Below are 20,788 nucleotides of genomic sequence, written 5' to 3'. Positions count from 1 at the left end.
AATAAAGGGCCATAGGATCATTTTATCTGTGGAGAAGTACCAAACACCCCCAGAGGTCAGTTTTCCCAACAAATGCTAAGAATAGGCAGCACCTTGATTATCACCCATTGTTTTGGAAGGGTTTCCTTTTATCATTGTTTTCCTTGTTCATCTCAACATAATATATTCATGTAATGCTTTTATATACATTATTCAGAAAGTAATGTGCGTTTCCTTCTTGACTACAATACCTGATTACAGGTTGCAACACCTGTACCATACAGACTGGGTTATTTTTTTGTTATGCTTGTTCCAATATTTTCTGCCAGATCTGATTTTCATCTGAACATGAATTACATGAATGGGCATTATAATGATGGCAATATTGATTTCTGGTTTTATATTGCTGAGTATTTAATCAGCATATTATAGCACGACTTGGTTCATTGCTACATTCTTTGTATACTGAAATCATTATATTCTTTTTGCAAATTTTTTTGGTTTTTCATAGCAGAGTTCTTCGGTTTATCCCTAGTACTTGCTAGCATTTTAATAGCATATTGTAATGTTGGATGCACATGCATAAAGCCATGTGTAAAACCATCACTTATTTTTTTAAATAATCCTTAGAATCTAGGAGAACAAGGTTGTATTCTTGTTTCCCATACTAAAAGTAGTATTTCTTCAATATTGGAATGTCTATGTTGGGTGTTGCCCTAACCTGAAAGTTATCTTACATTGAATGGGCATTTATATATCCTGATACCACATAACTCAAAAGTATATGTGTGTGTATGTATACATACATACATACATACATACATACATACATACATACATACATGGGGAAGCCTGCCTTTACACGCACATGCACTTTAACCACTCGCCACCCAGGCCAATTCTGACATTTCTCTCCTACATGTATAAATCATAATTTTTTTGCTAGAAAATTACATGGAACCCCCAAACGTTATATATGTTTTTTTTTTTTTTTTTTTTTTTTTTTTTTTTAGCAAAGACCCTAGAGCAGGGGTTGGGAACCTATGGCTCGCGAGCCAGATGTGGCTCTTTTGATGGCTGCATCTGGCTCTCGCCCTTAAATCCGCGGATCGCGTGGTTTGCCGATCCGCGGATTGAGCCCATAGGAAAGGCCGCGGCTTCGGCCTAGCTCCAGAGCGGCGGCCATCTTGGTACACCCGACGGCGGCCTAGGTGAGCGGCGCGCTGACGTCATCACCTGCCTCAACTGCTCGTGGATCTGCCTGCTTGTGTAGTGGTAAGCAAGCGGACAATCATAGGGGAGATGTGGCTATTACAGTGGGGGGACATGTGGATATTACAGTGGGGGGAGATGTCCTCACCACGTATCAACCAGACTACAAAGCCCGTAAGAACGATCAAGCGGCGGAACAGCCTCTATGATCGTTCTTATGGTATAGGGCAGGGATATGTAATTAGTGGACCTCCAGCTGTGGCAGAACTACAAGTCCCATGAGGCATAGCAAGACTCTGACAGCCACAAGCATGACACCCAGAGGCATGATGGGACTTGTAGTTTTGCAACAGCTGGAGGTCCGCTAATTGCATATCACTGGTGTAGGGAATTATATAAAAGATGTTCTACGTGCCCACCATCAAAACATCACTCTGCGCCAAGTACACCACCACCAACAGTATAAAAGCAGCACCAATAAGCTTTTGTTCTAATGATCAGCAGCTACTTCAAAAATAGATTACAATTAAAAGCAATATGATATTTTTATAAAAGATAAAAAGTCTTTCAATTTTGCAGCAGCGCTTAATGTCCAGATCGCTGGGACACTTTTTCATATATAGTCCTTTTATATGAAACAGATAATACGGTGAGGATCCTATGTGCTCTGTGAATTCAGATATTTCTTCCACCAAGCATAACACCACGTGCAGAGAACCCCTAATGGAATTGCACTCACCAGAAATTCATCAAATATCAGCTTTAAATGGTATTAATAGGTCTGCACCGATTCTCAAAACAACCACCAGATGTCAGCATTGCCCTCGGTAGCTCCTCCCCTGGCCTTCCTTCTGGGTTCACAGGCTTCCCATCATTCAGATATACCCGCACAAAGTCAAGAATGTCGTATGACGGCCGGTGGGCAGGAAGTGGTTAATGGCGTCCTAGTCCATAGGGTTCAATATTGAGTTGGCCCACCCTTTGCAGCTATAACAGCTTCAACTCTTCTGGGAAGGCTGTCCACAGAGTTTAGGAGTGTGTCTATAGGTATGTTTGACCATTCTTCCAGAAGCGCATTTGTAAGGTTAGGCACTTATGTGGACGCGAAGGCCTGGCTCCACTCTAATTCATCCCAAAGGTGTTCTATCGGGTTGAGGTCAGGACTGTGCAGGCCAGTCAAGTTGCTACACCCCAAACTCGCTCATCTGTTTTTATGGACCTTGCTTTGTGCACTGGTGCGCAGTGTCATGTTGGAACAGGAAGGGGCCATATCCAAATCGTTCCCACAAAGTCTCTATCTCTCTATCTCCTCGATGTTCCATAACCAGTGCATTTTCAGAAGGCATTGGTTTGCTGCTGTCTGTTACCATTTTGGCATGGATAGAGGATGATTGAAGCATGATTTGGTGTAAACATTTGCCCTTTTTCTAATTTTTTTTTTTTTTGCCTTGCACTCTACTAAGGAAGTCCTGCAAAGTGTGCTTAAAAACCATTTAAAAATGTTATGACTGCTCATGCTCTCTCTCGTATGAATTCATCCTTCTTTTAATTTGCATTAATAACCCTTAATACCTTATAGCCTAATCAACGCTAAATTAGAATATCCTTTTGTAAATTCAGTACTTTGTATAATGATTCATTTTTTGGACACAGTGACCTGCTCTAGAAAGACAAGCCAGTGGAAAACTTGTTCTATTTACTCATATCAGTCTTTGACCTGAACCAAAACTTGCTGCAGGTTTTGTTTCAATCCAGGTCACTGCAAATACATTAGCGCTTAAACTCCAACCCTCCTACAGAGATTAGCTGTGTAAGCTCAGTGACTTCTATGTGATGTGAGATCGTAATAGATATTTGTATGCGTTATTTTGTGTGTGTGTGTGTGTATATATAATATATATTGTCTGCGTACAGTTGTGCTCATAAGTTTACATACCCTGGCAGAATGTATGATTTCTTGGCCATTTTTCACTCATGGTTAGTGTTTGGCTGAAGCCATTTATTATCAATCAACTGTGTTTACTCCTTTTTGAATCATAATGGCATCAGAAACTACCCGAATGACTCTGATCAAAAGTTTACATACCCCGTTGATTTTGACCTGATAACATGCACACAAGTTAACACAAAGGGGTTTGAATGGCTATTAAAGGTAACCATCCTCACCTGTGATCTGTTTGCTTGTAATTAGTGTGTGTGTGTGTGTGTGTGTGTGTGTGTGTATAAAATGGTCCGTGCGTTTCTGGACTCTTGGCAGACCCTTGCAGCTTTCATCCAGTGCTGCACTGACCTTTTTTGATTCTGAGTCATGGGGAAAGCAAAACAATTGTCAAAGGATCTGCGGGAAAAGGTAGTTGAACTGTATAAAACAGGGAAGGGATATAAAAAGATATCCAAGGAATTGAGAATGCCAATCGGCAGTGTTCAAACTCTAACCAAGAAGTGGAAAATGAGGGGTTCTGTTGAAACCAAACCACGGTCAGGTAGACCAACTAAGGTTTCAATATCAAAAAGAACATGCAGCGCTAATTAAATACATAAATATGTGAATATGAATATACATAAAAAATGTTTAGTAAATACCAAGGTGAAAAAAGAAAAACTAAAGCAAGGTCCCATCAAGGAAAAAATCCATAAATTCTTAAATAAGTGTCCATCCAGATGAGCAAGAATATATTTGCAGAAAGAAAATTGTGACAAAGTCTTCAAAGCAAACAAAGTGCATCCAGATCACCACCCAAAGTGTATGAATAACCTGCTTACCAGAAAGCGATGCCCGCTGCAGCAGTCTCGTCCAGCCAATGGGAAGTAAGGTCTCCCTCAACCCTTATGGGAAATCCAGAACTCCTGCTGTTGCTAGGGGTACTCAAAGACACAAGGCGAAAAAGACTTCCATAGTGTAGTACATTGATAAATAAAATTTAATAAAAAATAAGTCTGCACTTACAAAAGAGAAGTCATCTATCAGCAGACAAGCAGTGTAGATATGATTGTGCCAGAGTTGCGGCTTCACACTTGTATTATATACAACTAAAATTTTAGCCACAACTGCCAGGAAAATTGTTCAGGCTGCAAAGAAGAACCCACAAATAACTTCAGGTGAAATACAGGACTTTCTGAAAACGGAGTGGCTGTTTCAAGATGCACAATAAGGAGGCATTTGAAGAAAGATGGGCTGCATGGTCAAGTTGCCAGAAGAAAGCCATTACTATGCAAAGGCCAGAAAGTATCCCGCTTACAAAATGCCAAACAGCACAGAGACCAGCCTCAAACCGTCTGGCACAAAGTCATTTGGAGTGATGAGACCAAAATTCAGCTTTTTGGCCACAACCATAAATGCTACATTTGGAGAGGAATCAACAAGGCCTATGATGAAAGGTACGGAAGTGGATCGCTGATCTTTTGGGGATGTGTGAGCTACAAAGGCACAGGAAATTTGGTCAAAATTGTTGGCAAGATGAATGCAGTATGTTATCAAAAAATACTGGAGGAACATTTGCATTCATCAGCCAGGCAACATGACAATGATCCAAAACACAAGGCCAAGTTGACCTGTCATTGGCTACAGCAGAATAAAGTGAAGGTTCTGGAGCGGCCATCTCAGTCTCCTGACCTCAATATCATTGAGCCACTCTGGGGGGATTTCAAATGTTCAGTTCATGCAAGACAGTCCAAGAATTTACAGGAACTAGAGTCTTTTTGCCAAGTGGAATGGGCAGCTTTACCATCTGAAAAGATAAAGAGCCTCATCCACAAATGCCACAAAAGACTTAAAGCTGTCATTGATGTTAAAGAGGGCAATACACGGTATTAAGAACTGGGGTATGTAAACTTTTTTGATCAGGGTCATTTGGGTAGTTTCTGTTGCCATTATGATATTTAAAAAGAGTAAACACAGTTGATTTTGATAATAAATGGCTTCAGCCAAACACTTAGCCACGAGTGAAAAAAATGTCTTTGTATTTTCATTCATATTTTCTAAAAAATGACCAAGAAATCATACATTCTGCCAGAGTATGTAAACTTATGAGTACAACTGTATTAGCAGAACATAAAAAAAAAATTGGCCTTATAGCTTTCTAAGTAATTGTTAATGGTTTTGCTGTAAAAAGGTTGTTTGTGATTCCGCGCTAAGGAATGTACAAGGCAGATGGAAAATATATAAGAGAACTGAACTTCTGCCCCTACAAAATACTACCACCTGAGTGGAGTACTAATAAATGAATTGGGAAGGGTGTAGGTGTGGCGCTGTTCCTCTTAGAGAAACTTGTGTATAATTTAAAGTGTTTGGAGTGAATAAAGTGCTGAAAAAGTTCCAAAAAAACAGTATAAAGAACTGTATAAATACGTGTCACAAACTTTACATATAACAAAGTGGACATATAGAGGATATAATCATTACACACGCCACCAGCACACAGCATTAACAACCCTGAAGATATTTAAAATGTTTTGAGTGTTGCATTATGCAGAGGGTGTAACACACCAGCACAAATCACTTTATTATATGTAAAGATTGTCACATATATTTATACAGTTCTTTATACCCCCCCCCCCATATGCATTAGGCTGCCTTGCCTTGCGCATTTCCATCACATAGACAATTTTCCCTTGAGTCCTGTAAGTTCAGCTTGCATCCCTAGCAGTCCCCAAAGAGCACTCGGCCTCCAAAGCCAGGCACGAGACAGGTGTAACAGTTGGTGCTGCCGCCCGTGGTGTAGATCCCCAATAAGCGATACTACTCCAAGATAGAAAGGCATGGACCTGACAAATGTCCTTGCTAATACATAACTTTTATTAGCACAACTGGTAACATTGCGGCAAGAGAAGCTTACATATTTTTGGCAAACGGCCTAATCATGTAAGCTTCTCTTGCTGCAGTTTTGCTATTGTGCTAATAAAAGCTATGTATTAGCAAGGACATATGTTGGGTACACACCTTTCTATATTGGTACAGTTCACACCACTGGACAATTACTACATTTTTCCAACACAGCATGCTGTGCTGCAGCTAACCACATTGTGACCCACTGTGTCAAATATGGAAAAAAGTCAACTGTGCGATACTTTTGTCCCTTTAACATCCCGCACCAGCTGCTGTGGTATAATACATTGAGGGAAAAAAGTATTTCATCCCCTGCTGATTTTGTACGTTTGCCCACTGACAAAGAAATGATCAGTCTATAATTTTAATGGTAGGTTTTATTTTAACAGTGAGAGGCAGAATAACACAAATATCCAGAAAAAATGCATTTCAAAAAAGTTATACATTGATTTGCATTTTAATGAGTGAAATAACTATTTGATCCCCCATCAATCAGCAAGATTTCTGGCTCCCAGGTGTCTTCTATACAGGTAACGAGCTGAGATTAGGAGCATTCTCTTAGAGCCCTTTCACACTGGGGCGGTTTGCAGGCGCTATTGCGCTAATAATAGCGCCTGCAAACCGACCCGAAAGTGCCGCTGCTGTGTATCCAGTGTGAAAGCCCCGAGGGCTTTCACACTGGAGCGATGCGCTGGCAGGACGGTAAAAAAAGTCCTGCCAGCAGCATCTTCGGAGCGGTGTGTATACCGCTCCTTTACCGCTCCTGCCCATTGAAATCAATGGGACGGCGCGGCTATACCGCCGGCAAAGCGCCTCTGTAGAGGCGCTTTGCGGTGGTATTTAACCCCCCCGCTAGCGGCCGCATACCGACGGTAAAACGCTGCTAATAATAGCGCCGTTTTACCGCCGACCCCGCCCCAGTGTGAAAGGGCTCTTAAAGGAAGTGCTCCTAATCTCAGCTTGTTACCTGTATAAAAGACACCTGTCCACAGAAGCAATCAGTCGATCATTCCAATCTCTCTACCATGGCCAAGACCAAAGAGCCATCTAAGGATGTCAGGAACCTACTAGAGCTGCATGATTCTGGCTAAAATGAGCATCACAAATTTTTTTGCTTAGAAGATAGATCATAATTCTCTCACGATTCTCGCGGCATAACATCACATTTCACATTAAAACAAAAAAAATTGGGCTAACTTTACTGCTTCGTTTTTTTTTTTTTTTTTTTATTCATTGAAGTGTAGTTTTTTCCAAAAGATTGTGTTTGAAAGACCGCTGGGCAAATACAGTGTGACAAAAAATATTGCAGCAATTGCCATTTTATTCCCTAGGGTCTCTGCTAAAATATATAGGTTTGGGGGTTCCAAGTAATTTTCTAGCAAAAAATATATTGATTTTAACTTAAACAAGTGTCAGAAAAAGATTTAGGCTTTAAGTGGTTAAACTTCCTGCATTTACACTTTGTTAAAAACTTGGCAGACTGCCTGGATTTTTTCTTTTACACACACAAGTTTATTCCTTTGATCTAAGAAGGAAGCATTAGTTACAATGTTTCATGTTAAAAATTTGGCAGACTCCCAGATTTTCTCTTTTGACAGCTGAGTAGGCGGATAAGTCTCTCCACTTGTTATATGAAAGAATCGGCAAACTCTGCAATAGAGATCTTCAGGGGGGTTGAATCGAGATCACTATTTTTTAACGATTAATTGTGCAGCTCTATGACCTACACAAGGCTGGAATGGGCTGCAAGACCATCGCCAAGCAGCTTTGTGAGAGGGTGACAACAGTTGGTGTTGATGTTTTATGATAATGTATAATCTACTGTGTGAAGCTCGATGACAACAAGTCTGACCTGTAGTGAAATCCTGATTAATCATAACAATGCTCAGGAGGGCACAGAGTCACATCGGCTGCTTTAAGGGATTAGTTAATTAGCTCTTGTTAGTTCTGTTTCTGGTTACAGTTGTATTGTTTATGAGCAGGCGGGAGGAACCTCCTCTTCTACTGTATAAAAGACTTGTATTTTGGTTCTAATAAGAGTCCATGTTCAGCAACTAAACAAGTATCATCTTGTGCTTGAGAGCGGTTGGAATATCTGATCTATATTCAGACTGGAAGGAAGCAGTATATGACGAAAGCACTCAAGCAGAGTGTGGGATGTTTCCTTACAAACGCTATGCCGTGAAGGACTGAAATGCTGCAGCGCCCACATGGTCCCCCTGCTCAAGAAAGCGCATGTACAGGCCTGAAGTTTCTTAATGAACATCTGAATGATTAAGAGAACTGGGTGAAAGTGTTGTGGTCAGACAAGACCAAAATCAAGCTCTTTGGCCTTAACTCGCCATTTTTGGAGGAGGAGGAATGTTGCCTATGACCCCAAGAACACCATTCCCACTGTCAAACATGGAGGTGGAAACAGTATGCTTTAGGGGCGTTTTTCTGCTAAGGGGACAAGATAACGTACCGTCAAATCTTGGGTGAGAACCTCCTTCCCTCAGCCAGGACATTGAACATGGGTCGCAGATGGGTATTCCAGCATGACAAGGACCCAAAACATACGGCCAAAGCAACAAAGGAGTGGCTCAAGAAGAAGCATATTAAGGTCTTTGAGTGGCTTAGCCAGTCTTGAGACCTTAATCCCATAGAAAATATGGACGGAGCTGAAGGTTTGAGTTACCAGACATCAGTCTCGAAACCTTAATGACTTGGAGAGGATCTGCAAAGATGAGTGGAACAAAATCCCTCCTGAGATGTGTGCAAACCTAGTGGCCAACTACAAGAGACGTCTGACCTGTGATTGCCAACAGGGGATTTGCCAGTCATGTTTTGTGAAGGGGTCAAATCACTCATTAAAATACAAATAAATTTATAACTTTTTGAAATGCTCTTTTCTGGATTTTTTTTTTCTGTGTTTCATTGTTAAAATAAACCTACCATTATAATTAGACTGATCGTTTCTTTTTCAGTGGGCAAATGTACAAAATCAGCAGGAGATCAAATACTTTTTTCCCCTCACTGTAAGGCCATTGATGCAAGCAAGCCCTTGGTACTGTTTTCTCAGTTGGATCCCCACTATTCATTAAAAGCGCTCATTTTTATTGTACTGTAATGTGTCATTCCCTGATCTACTCTGATCAGTGAACCCAGAAATGCTCAGTTATGGGCATTTCAAGGTTTAGCGCTTTCAGAACCCTGGCTGAAATGCTAGGTAAACGACAGCTGATCAAGCGCAGGTGGCTGAGGACATATGTTTACCATAATTGACCCCATCTGTACTATGCTGACGATCTTCATGGTTCCGCTGAACAATTTAAGCTGCCTATGGAATCTTGTGTATAAAGCTGTTCCAAGAAACTAGGCTGGGGGCTTTATTGCATGCAGTGGAGAAAGAGGAACACCATCCTGGCTGTGTGTAGTGATAGTAACCCTTTAACAGAAGCTTAGGCATATAGCAGTGTGATCACTTGAACAGTGAGAAGATGAGAAATTGATGTTGTGTTGGTGATATTTCCCTTCAGAAAAGATCACGTGACCCAATGGCTAGGCTTTTAGTCCTGTTTTCTTGGTGTAAAAAAAACCTTTAGGCTGGACTCACACAGTTGTGTTGGACTTATGCGTGGCAATAGATGTTGTGTTCTGTGCCACTGCTGACTCAATTTTGACCGTGCTAGTTTCCTGGCTGTCTCTGCCTTCAATACTTTGTCGCTGACCCAAACAAGCAAGCAGCAAAGGAAGGTGAAACTCCCGATCTGCGTAACTCAAAGTATTGGAGCTGAAGAGTCAGCATGAGGATCATGCAGCTAGCACTTTAGTCTAGCAATGAAAACATCCACATTTTTTCAGGACGGGTTTCCTTTGACTTAAAGTGGTTCTAAAGGCAGAAGGTTTTTTCTTTTAATGCATTCTATACTTTAACATATAAAAAAAAACCTTTGTGCAGCAGCCCCAACCCCCCCCCCCCATACTTACCTGAGCCCCATCTTTATCCAGCAATGTTGCACGAGCGCCTCAGCTGTCCAGGACTCTCCCAACTGATTGGCTGAGACACTGCAGTGGGCACCAGTGATGGGAGTAAGTCACACATGTGCAAGTCTCAAGTCTTAACCATCAAGTCACAAGCAAGTCCCAAGTTACTGTGGCGAAAAGCAAGCAAGTCAAGTCGAGTCCCTGCTAGAAGTCAAGTCAAGTCATTTATTTTGGTCAAGTCACAAATTAAGTCAAAATACTGATCTACCCCGAAGCCGGGATTCTGGGGGAGCTTTCTTTTGTGGGGGGGGGGCGGCTTTTGCCTAGGCCAAGGCACAGCACTGGTGGTGCCAAGTCATTGCAAGTCAAATAGCCCAAGTCAAAGTCAAGTCGAGTCATTTATTTACTTTTGTCAAGCAAGTCGCAAGTCCTCAAGCAGGTGACTCGAGTCAAGTCATGTGACTCGAGTCCCCCACCTCTGGTGGGCACTATTGGCTCCTGCTGCTGTCAAAGTCAGCTATCCATTGAGGAGAGAGAGAGATGCTGATAGCTGCTTGCTGTGGGGGTAGGAGGGAGGGTCCAGGAGCACCGGCGAAGGACCCAAGAAGAGGATCTGGGCTGCTTTGTGCAAAACCACTGCACAGAGCAGGTAAGTATGACATGTTTTTATCTTTAAACAATTTTTAAAGCGGAGTTCCACCCAAAAGTGGAACTTCCGCTCATTTGTTTCCTCCCCCCGAAAGGTGCCAATTGTGGCACCGGAAGATACCTGTCTTTGACAGGTATCCCTTTCCCACTTCCAGGAGCCACAGCCGCGGATGTTGACGTCACGGCTCAGCTCCCTCCTCTTCCCCCTGTCGCCGGGCCAGTAGGAGAGAGGAGTGGTGCCTCGTGCATGCGCAGTAGGGTTCCAGTGTGAAGCTGTAAGGCTACACTGCTAAGTTCCCTTATCCGCAATTGCGGCGGCAGCACCCGACAGCTGATGGAAACATCGCTGGACTCCAGGACAGGTAAGTGTCTGATTTATTAAAAGCCAGCAGCTGTGGTATGTGTAGCTGCTGGTTTTTAATTTTTTCAGCAGTGGGCGGACCTCCGCTTTAATATTTTAAAGAACACCTCTGGACAAACACCCCTACATGCTTCAGAAACTAATTGCAAGATATAATTAGTGTTGACTGTCCACTCATGTGTAGTCAAGAAATGGATTAAAGTTGTTGCGTGTTCACACTATTATGGGAAGTCAGTAAAGCCACTCTTCTGGCAGTTTGGTTCCTTTAAAAATGACCTGCGACAGATTACAAAAACCCTGCTGACCATTTCAGTAGCTTTACTGACACGTGTGGCAGATTCACATGGTTGTAAACAGAACCACATTTACACAGTCACGCTATTGCACCAAATAAAAAATAAAAAATTCAGTCTCCAGTTCATAGATAACTAAACATGTATGCCATAGATACAAACCCACCCCACTATCACCACCACCTCCACACCGGTCAATAGTTATTTAGGACACTGTCGGCTTCACAGCTGACAGCCTCCTAGCAACCAGTAATGCTGAGTAGGCAGAGCCTGATGGGGAAGATAGGACACTGGTCGACTCTCTCCTTGTAATTGACAGCAATGTGCAGATTTCATAAAAACTCCATGGCCAATGTGATGTCCATGTATGTGACAGTGGCATGAAGGGAGCTCTCCGCATGTACACCCTGGCCTCAGTAACATTTGTTATGCAGAAACGCGTTGGAATTCTGAAGAGTATTGCACTGGAGGAATCCGAAGACCCACCTACGAAAAGTGTAGGCTCTTAGGGAACAAGGATATGCATTGAGGAGTAGAACCACTGCAAGGATAAATCCTCTTCTTTCCACCCCCCCAAGAGATCAGCTTTAACATATTTGGGGGAATTTATCAAAACTGGAGCAGAAAGAATCTGGAGCAGCTGTGCATGACAACCAGTCTGCTTATGTACTTTTTCAAAGGTTAACTGAACAAACTGAAGACCGAAGCTGATTGGTTGCCATGCACATCTGGTCTAGATTCTGTCTGCTGCAGTTTTTATAAATGTCCTCCAATTGCGTTTCAACAGCTGGAAAAAGTATTTTCCGTTTGACAATGTTTACAACAGTTTCTGTGTGCACTTTTCTGCTTTTAATGGCAATAAAGGACATAGCATAAGCTTTGAGACCTTTGTCTAAGATGTTAGCATTTTGATCTGGAGTTGAACCTGAGTTTCCAAGTCCAGTGTTTTATCAGCCATGTCCTACCCCCTCCCAGTTTTTTTGACGTCAGTCAGCATGCTGTGCATTTATGACGAAGAGCTCTGCTTACTTTGGGTGTGGATTGTCTTCTGACTGTGACGGTATTGGAGAGTTCTTTTGACAGGGCTGGAGGAGTGGTTGGGAAACCATCAGCCTGTAAAAATGTGTGACACGTTCCAGTACAGGACACAGCAATCATCGGGTACATTTAACTCCGGTTATACTGTACCTTGTCACACAGCTACAGTCTGTGATCTCCTATCTGCACAGAGTGGAGATCTTCGCATACTTTCAGTGCCTTTATCCAGTCCAGGTAAATGGGTAAGTAGCTACAAGTCATAGGTGGTGGGGTTTAGGACCCTTTTTTTTAAAAATGTATTTTTTTTTTTTATACTGTATAGTTGAGCAGTCTGCTGCATTCATTTCAATACTGGCTCATTTTATGTGGACAAATGTGCCTTTTTAAAATGTACATAATAAAGTTTTTTGTAATTTGTTGCAGATGTCTGGGTGTATTTGTGTGTGTGTGTGTGTGGTTTTTTTTTTCCTACTTTTCCTGTTGTGAACTACAAATTCCAGCTTGTAGGGAAAGACTGAAATGATCTTATTAAACTTGTTCCACAACTTTGTAGCCATAGGTTGTCCTAAGCATATTTTAGCAGTGATAGTGTCATTGGAAAGCTGATCTTAAAAGTTCTACAAGCTACAGTCTGCAGGTGCACACAGCTGCGTATGTCTTGTATTCGAGAAAATGTATTTTTGTTTCTGTGATTTCCTTGTCCTTGGAATGAAATGCAATCAGCTGCTCATAGCGGTGTACAGTAAATGTTTAAAGAGAAATCTATGCAGGAATGCCACCAATACCGGATGTTCCAGAGCTGTACATTGAACATCTGTTTAGTATTTATACACTGTGAAATTTAGTTGCAAAAGAGACATTTTTAAACTCTGTACCTACATACAACACCCCCCCCCCCCTCTTTAGCAGCCAGGTATTGCTAGTGTTCCAATGAAAGCCAATATGAGCTAACTGTTCATTTGCCTTGTGCAGCAGACCCAATTCCTTGTTCATATTGGGGACTGTGTATTTTCCGTGTGTGTGTGTATTTTTGTTTTTGTTTTTTTTTAATATGCTTTGCTTATGATGAACTTTATTTTTTTAATTGTCCAAGGATTAGGCAGGAACCACTGTCAAACAGATCTAACATAACAAATGTAATCCAAGTGTTGGGTCTGTTGGGGATTGTTTGTTGCGATTGTGTTTTGTGTCTTTTTTTTTTTTTCTCTCAACCCTGACCCTAAGAACATAAGTTGTGCAAGGTGACTTAACCAGCAATAACCTGTTTGTACTGGGTGATGTAGTGACCAGTTTACTGGATGCTATTGGCTGTAACCATCCCAGATATCCAAAAACTGGGATCCAGAATCCTGACAGTCCTTCTCCTTCTCTATTAAAAACTGACCACACTGGGCAGGAGAACTGTGGTCTGATTTCTAGCTGTGCTGGAAACTCCACCTGCTGTCCTCCAGCGATCAGACATGTCCTGACACGCGACTCCAACACCTCCCCCCCCCCCCCCCCCGCACAGCCATTCTTTAGGAATGCCAGTGTGCTGCAGTTTCTCCTCCTTCAGCTCTCTAAGAGCTTTCCCCACTCTATCCAATACTGAAGAGCTGAACTTGCATTTTAATGCCCTGGAGACAATTGTCAATGGGACAGAAAGTGAGGGGAAATGCCACCGTTGACATTTTTCCACTGTAACGGCTCATCAGGGAATCTAGTTCAGTAGCAGCTATTAAAGGTCAGAATTCTCCTTATTGTGGGGAGAATTACTGTCTCAGGGGCAAGTCCCCATGAAGGAGACACAAACGACGACAAAAGCTTTACAGGGAATCATCATTTCTCTTTCATTCATTGACGCACACAGCACTCCATTATTCAGAACCATAGGGTTATACCGCCCCCTACAGGAGTAGGACACTAGGCAGAAAAAAGACTTGGCTACGCCTATGGGAAGTCCTAGGTGGTATACACCCCCCTCTCTGCTATAGGCCTTCAGTTTTTTTTCTGCCTAGTCAGGAGTAAGGACTTAGTTCCCTGCTGGGATTTCTAGTCCTGACAATTTTTTTTTTTTTGTGTGTTTTTTTTTTTTTTTTTTTTTTTCCTGGATTTTTCTCCGGTGAGATCTACAATCAACTGCTGAGCTGGGCCACTAAGATCCAGTGGTCTCCCCAGTCTGGCCAGCGTGTACGTGCTAGGTCGGCCGTGACATAGCCCCACTGGACGGGGGCTGGTCCTGCGAGTTAAATGTCTTGCGAGGTCGCCTACGACCATGTCTCAGCCTGAGTCGCAGCATTCCTCATGGCCGACAGCCCCCCCACTTCGGTGGCGAGGGGATCTGTCTGGGAGCGTTAACAATTCAGCGAAGCGTGCGGGTAAGTACGGGCCCCCTCCTCTCCTTCCTTGGACGTGGTGTAGGGCTCGGGTACTCCCTGGGGTGATCGGTCCCTCCCAGGGTTCTCCTCCACCCCCCCTCCCTTCCCGGGTGAGGCCCCTCCGTTCAGCGGCTTGGATGGGTCTGGTCCCCGCACTCGCGGCAGGCAGACGAAAACTTAGGTCGCGGCTTTTGTGGCCTACTAAGCCCCGGCTTTTGCAGCCTGCTAGACCTTGTGGCTACCCCCTACCAGAGGGGCGGCACTTTGGGGGCTCTGAGGACGTTCTTTTGGGGGTCCTTTCGGTGGGCCCTGCATGGGTGCTCCTGGCGCTCCCTGTGAGGGACCTCGGCCTGTGCTCCCTGGGAGGGGCCTCAGTGGTGCCTCATGTGGGCGGCATCTGTCGGCGCCCACATGAGGCACCTGGGTCTGCGTCCCCTGCGCGGGGCCTCGGGCGGTCTCAGTTGGTGGCCCCCTCCTGAGTTTTTTGTGGTGGGCTTAAGCAGTCCTCCTTTCACTGCAGTTTTCTTGTCCTTTGGGGTCCACTGACAAGGGTTCAAAACCTTTTTAAACCCTCCTTGGGAGGTTCTGAAAGGACCTGGTCTGGCAAGCTGAGAGCGGGATTCTCTGGACCCACAGACAGGGCCCCTTCAGGTTGAAGGTGCACCCTCACCTGTGTCTGGAGTGGCGGGACGTCTTGATTTTGCCCAGTTACAGGATAGTTTTCCCACCTTGTTCCCCAAAAAGAATTTTTTACTTTCAATGTGCGTCTATCACCGGACTGTTTACAGTTCTCCTTCGTGGGGCTGTGCAAGCCCTGTTGCTTCAGAGTGTGATTGCCCCAATTCAGGAGATTACCCTGCTTACTCTGTCTTGGAAGGTGGCTTCTTCGGGGCTATCGCCTCTGCTTGCAGAGTGTCGGAAATGGTGGCGTTATCTTGTCGTACACCTTACCCAGCCTTAGGGTTAAGGTGGTTCTTCACCCTTGTCCATTGTTCCTTCTTCTGATTTCCTTTTGAATAAGGACATTGTGTTGCCTTCCTTGTGTCCCTGGTCAACACATCCTAAGGAATTTGCTTTATCTGCCCTGGGGGATTCGAGTGTATTTGGCAGCCACTGACTTTTTGGAGGTCAGACCCACCGTGATCACGGATGGGCCAAGAAAGGGGCTGTCTGCTTCTCCCGTGACCATTCAGGATGGATCAGATGATGACTCTGGCCTATTCTGTCAGGGATCGGGTTCCTCCTTTCCCTGTTACGGTGCATTCTTCTCGGGCGCTTGGTGCTTCTTGGGCCTTCTGTCATCAGGCGTCTGTTGCGCAAGTTTGCAAGGCGGCCACTTGGTCCTTGGTGTACACTTTCACAACGTTCAACAAAGTGGGTGTGTTGGTATCTGCGGATGCCTCTTTTGGCCGCAAGGTTTTGCAGGCTGCTGTTTAGTGGGTCTATTCCCTCTTGCTAGGCTCCAGTTTGTTCTGTGTTGAGCTCCTGTTAACTGGTTGGCCTTGGGATTTTTTGTTGTCCCACGCCTCATGTTTGGCACTGCTTTGGGACATCCCCTATGGTTCTGAATAATGGAGCGCTGTGTCTGTCAATGAACAAAAGAGAAAATGGGATTTTTGACTTACCGTAAAATCCATTTCTCTGAATTCATTGACACACACTACCCGCCCCTCCTAAGGAGTTTTAATACTTCTGACACTGCTTGTTACTAAACTGAAGGCCTTTAGCAGAGAGGGGCGTGTATACCACCTAGGACTGCCCATAGGCGTAACCAAGTCTTTTTTCCATAGGAAACCATGTTAAATGGACTTGGTGCAAATCTGCAAAAAGCACTAAAAATGCATAGGTGTGAATTGGGCCTTAGGGGTGGGCCAGTTAAATTTCACTCACTGTATCCCATCAGTCTTATTGTGTCTCGAAAAACGAGCAGGATTCAAGCCTCTGCGGTGTGCAGTACTGCATTTGGCCAGAGTTGCCGGGGCGCCGGTGACACTCTGAGCCGCTCGGAAATACGCTGAAATACTCCATTGCCCAGTGTTTCCGAGGGTTTCAGAGTCTATCAGGCTCCCCCCCCCCCCCACCTCTGGCCACATACGGTATTGCATTCTGTGGGGAAACTCGCTTTGATATGCGAGTGCTTTGGATTTCAAGCATTCTCCTGGAACGGATTATGCATGTAATCCAAGGTTCCACTGTAGTGGATTTCTCAAGTTAAATGATCATTCCAAGTGCAAAAATGATTATACTTAAAACGGTATTAAGCCCAAAGTCAAAAATGTAATATTACAGCTTACCAATCATTAGATGTGGTGGCTGCATCCGTTTTCTTTTGGCTTTTTTCACCTGGTCATCCAGTGGTGGCCTGTATTCACCTGGAGGCCAGTAACATACCTGAGACGCAACTCTGGAAGAATGAGAAAAGGAGGCACAACAGACAGCAGGATTGTCAGTCGGGGGGGGGTAGTAGTGTTTGAATGTATTGACAGATTTAGATACACTAACAGATTTAAAGCCAAACTCCAGCTCACACTTTATAATCAGTTACAGAAAACCTTTTTTTGTTTTTCCTTATTGGATAAAGATTTTGCATGTATACATTTTTAAAAGCTGATCATTTTAATTACCCCTGCCAGTGTTAAGTGGTTTGTCTCGTCCATGTAAACTGATATATTCTGCTGGGGAGTTTGTTCTGTGAAAAACAGACTTGCTGGCTGGATTACCAGATGAAAATAGAAGAAAGCGCCTAAAAAAGAAAACTAATGCAGCCATCACAACTCATAATTGGTAAGCTGCAATATAATTATTGCTTTTGGGTTTAATGCTGCCTTAAATTATTATTTTTTTCTCTATTCTCTTTGGATGCAAAAAATAATTTTAATCATTAAAATAACTTGCATGGCTTTGTGAACTGCTATTCAGTCAGTTGAATGGTAGCCCTCCACTGAGAGAGAAAACTGAAACGCATACTACTTTACTAAGCAATACATAGATCCAATTTATATACAACTTTGTTTTCTCAACCCTAAAAAGATTTTCATTAAAGGGAACCTGTCACGAGAGGAAGATGATGGCTGCCATTGTTGGCATTCTTCTTTTGTTAACTGACTAGAATCCTTTGCGTTACTGACCATTATGGTACAAGTTTGAAAATCAGGAAAGTCAGGAAATTCAAAAGTTCCAGGTAACAGAAATCTATTATTGAAGGGGGGGTGTCAGCATAATATCTAGGCATTCAACATTTTTCTAGGCAGTTCTACAATGGCAGCTTCCTTTTTTGCTTCATCACCGGTTTACTTTAAGCTGATTTACATTTACTGCATGCAGATTTATTTTTGCCATGCCTTTCTGTGTATACATAATGTAGTTGAGACCTACTTTAGAACTGGAAATGTCAGTTTTGCTCTTTCCTTGACATTTCAAACAAGTGACAGTCACCAGTGACGGGAAAAAAAAATTGCCCTGCAGCAGTTTAGCTAGTTGAAATGATCTTTTGGTAACAGTTCTATGCATTCATAAACATGGATGTCTACATTACACATATGTTCAGCCCTTTTTTTTTTATTTATTTATCTTGGTAAGAAGATCTTTAAACCTGTAAACTACAGAGAATAGTGTACAGCTACCCGGCATCCTGCTGTGTTTCTTTACCTGTATTCTATTAGAACCATTGTTGTACATTTGTTATACCTTCAAGGAGGAACCATTATTGTTGGTACTCGCTTGTAGTGGACTTAAGTCTAAATTTCTTGTATTTTATAGACTGGGTGATTTTTTTTTTTTTTTTTTTTTTTTTTTTTTTACATTTTACCTCATTGAGCACTGTAAGAGTTGGTCACAAGTATGTAGGCATTGAAGCTATAACTTCTGGTTCTGGTCTGTATACTTGTTCTGGGTCATTGACTAGGAAGAAATTTCAAATTGGAAGGCCTACATAACAGCCAAGCAAATGGATGTCTCTATCAATAAAATAATAAAGCTGCTGGTAGGTATAAAGTACATATAACTACAAGAACCTGCACATAGCCCGGGCAATTTTCCTTGCCACCTTTTAAGGGTGGGCTCTAATTCTCTACAGCTGCTAGTGAGGCAACCCATCGTTGTAATGGACAAAAGGGGAATGTACTAAGGGATGCTACCCAAAGGCATTTTAAAATTTTCCTGTTCAGAATTGCTCAGCATTCCTAGTATAGAGAGGGGACCTGGTCCATGAATTTGGCTGCCACATGCAGCACTTTAGGGCCTCATGCGCACTGAGCGTTTGCTCAGCTTCTCTGAACGCTTTCTCCTGGCAGGAGAAAGTTGCTTAAGCCTTGCTTCACACATATACGATCTGCATGCATTTTTCAAACGCACAGATTCTCATGACAGGCTAGATATTATGTGTTACTATTGAGGTGTTTCCCACTGTTGCGATTCTCAGGCATTGCGTTTTTGAGAGCGATTTCAAAAAGGGTCCTGTGTGAATTTGGAGCAGTGCGTTCCAGACTCACAAGTGATAGCATATAGTGGTAATGCGGTGGTCAGTGTTCACATAGGATTGCGATTGACAGGCGTTTTTGCTTTGAAGTCAATGGAAGGCGTTTTTGCATTGAAGTTAATGGAAATGCAGAAGCTGAAATCGCACCTCTGGTGAAATTGCAGTCATACTGCAATGCTATTCACACAAACGCATGCATAAATCGTTCTATTTCAGCATGCATATGTGTGAAGCCAGGGTAAGAAAACAAATTAAAAGCCTTGTATTGCACACACATTTGCACATTGGTGCATTTTGCTGGAAAGAATATTATTTTATTTTGGAATGCATCAATGCACAAACAAGTCTAACATTTTTGGCTTGTTTTTGCGCGTTCCGCATGTGTGTTTGTTTTTATTTGTTTTTTGTTTTTTTTTATTGCCCAAAAGCTGCTCCCCTGAATGCGCTGGTGATGGGTTTTTTCTTTCTCTCCGTAAACGCTCCTCTTCTATTATGCCTGTAAAAGCCTATGTGTGCATGAACATAAATGCTAGCATAGAGGTGCATTTACAGACAGAACAAAGCGACGTGTACACAAATGAGCCCTAAACAATTATTTGATCCCTCTGTGTCTAGGGCTGATTATCTATACCTAACTACAGGTCACCACTCAATGTGCAAATACATGTGAAAATCGGTGGACAGCCATGGATCCTGTCAGCCTGTGATTGCTTTGTATAGGCTTCCTGACCACAGCTGTTTGCATTCGCCAGTGATTCCAACCACAGGAGTCCACTGTCTGGCCTTATTGCAAGTGTGAATGAACAAGAAAATGGATTGTCCAAAAAGAGGTCTCTATATTTACAAGTGTAGGTCTCTGATTCACACATCATGCAGAGTTTAATATTCGTCCAGTGGTAATTTACATGTCCATACAAGTTGCAGCCTTAAAAAAAAAAAATTGGCCATCAGGTCTTGAGCCAAAGTAAGCTGAAACACATGAGCTCCAATTTAAGAGCACCCCCTCCCCAGAATCTGTCACTCTATTTTGTTCCTTGCCACCTTGAGGTGTTCCTACGTCTCCCATTGCATTTTTCATAATATAAAACTGAAGAATTCAACATATCCAAATCCCTTTGGCAGGACAGTGGGACAAATAGAGAACATAGAATCTAAAGCTGGCCAGCAGGGACCAGCTGAACTTCAATCAGTATGTGGCTGTCTCCTCTCGAAAAGTTGATCGCTGACTGAATGAAAAAAATACTAACTGTGTGTGGCCAGCTAAACTACTATAGTCCCAAATAGAGGTAGGGTGATTTAACTCTCCAGAACCTGACCAATAAAAATTAGTTTTGGCTGAAAATGTCCCTTGGTGGTTGGCTTTATGTTGCACATTCCCCAATAGCAGAGGGACATAAACAGTACAATAGTCCATTATCATTGCTTGATCTGATCTAAAACAGGATTTGGCTCCTGTAGTAGTTTTGTAGCAGCTGCTGAAGAAGTAAAGTGTTCTGGTGTTCTCTTTGCACATTTTGTTAATACTTGAAGAAAAAAAGAAAATATTTGAAAAAAAAAAAAAATCAGCTTTGTTGCTGGCTTTTGAACAAAAAACACATAGCCCAAAGTTTTGCTTGATGTTAGTGGAATGTT

The 20,788-nt window shown here is 42.8% G+C and overlaps 1 protein-coding gene across 4 annotated transcripts in view; it reads left to right on the top strand.

The window, feature by feature from the left end:
- Positions 1-20,788, top strand: part of SPATS2 (spermatogenesis associated serine rich 2) — a 149,742-nt gene that overhangs the window by 82,913 nt on the left and 46,041 nt on the right. Inside the window, exon 1 of one of the 4 annotated variants that reach the window (XM_073614023.1) lies at positions 12,357-12,556. The exons of 2 other annotated variants lie outside the window; for them this stretch is intronic. In XM_073614023.1, coding sequence (XP_073470124.1) covers positions 12,406-12,556 — 151 coding nt within the window. In that variant the 5' untranslated portion in view covers positions 12,357-12,405. Of the gene's footprint in view, positions 1-12,356; positions 12,565-20,788 lie in introns of those variants that run through there. One more of the 4 variants, XM_073614026.1, reaches the window with a different exon arrangement.

Source organism: Aquarana catesbeiana, linkage group LG02 (genome assembly GCF_042186555.1).
Source record: "Aquarana catesbeiana isolate 2022-GZ linkage group LG02, ASM4218655v1, whole genome shotgun sequence".
Taxonomy (NCBI): Eukaryota; Metazoa; Chordata; class Amphibia; order Anura; family Ranidae; genus Aquarana; species Aquarana catesbeiana.
Note: the sequence above shows the minus strand (reverse complement) of the source record. Positions and strands in the feature narration are given on the sequence as shown.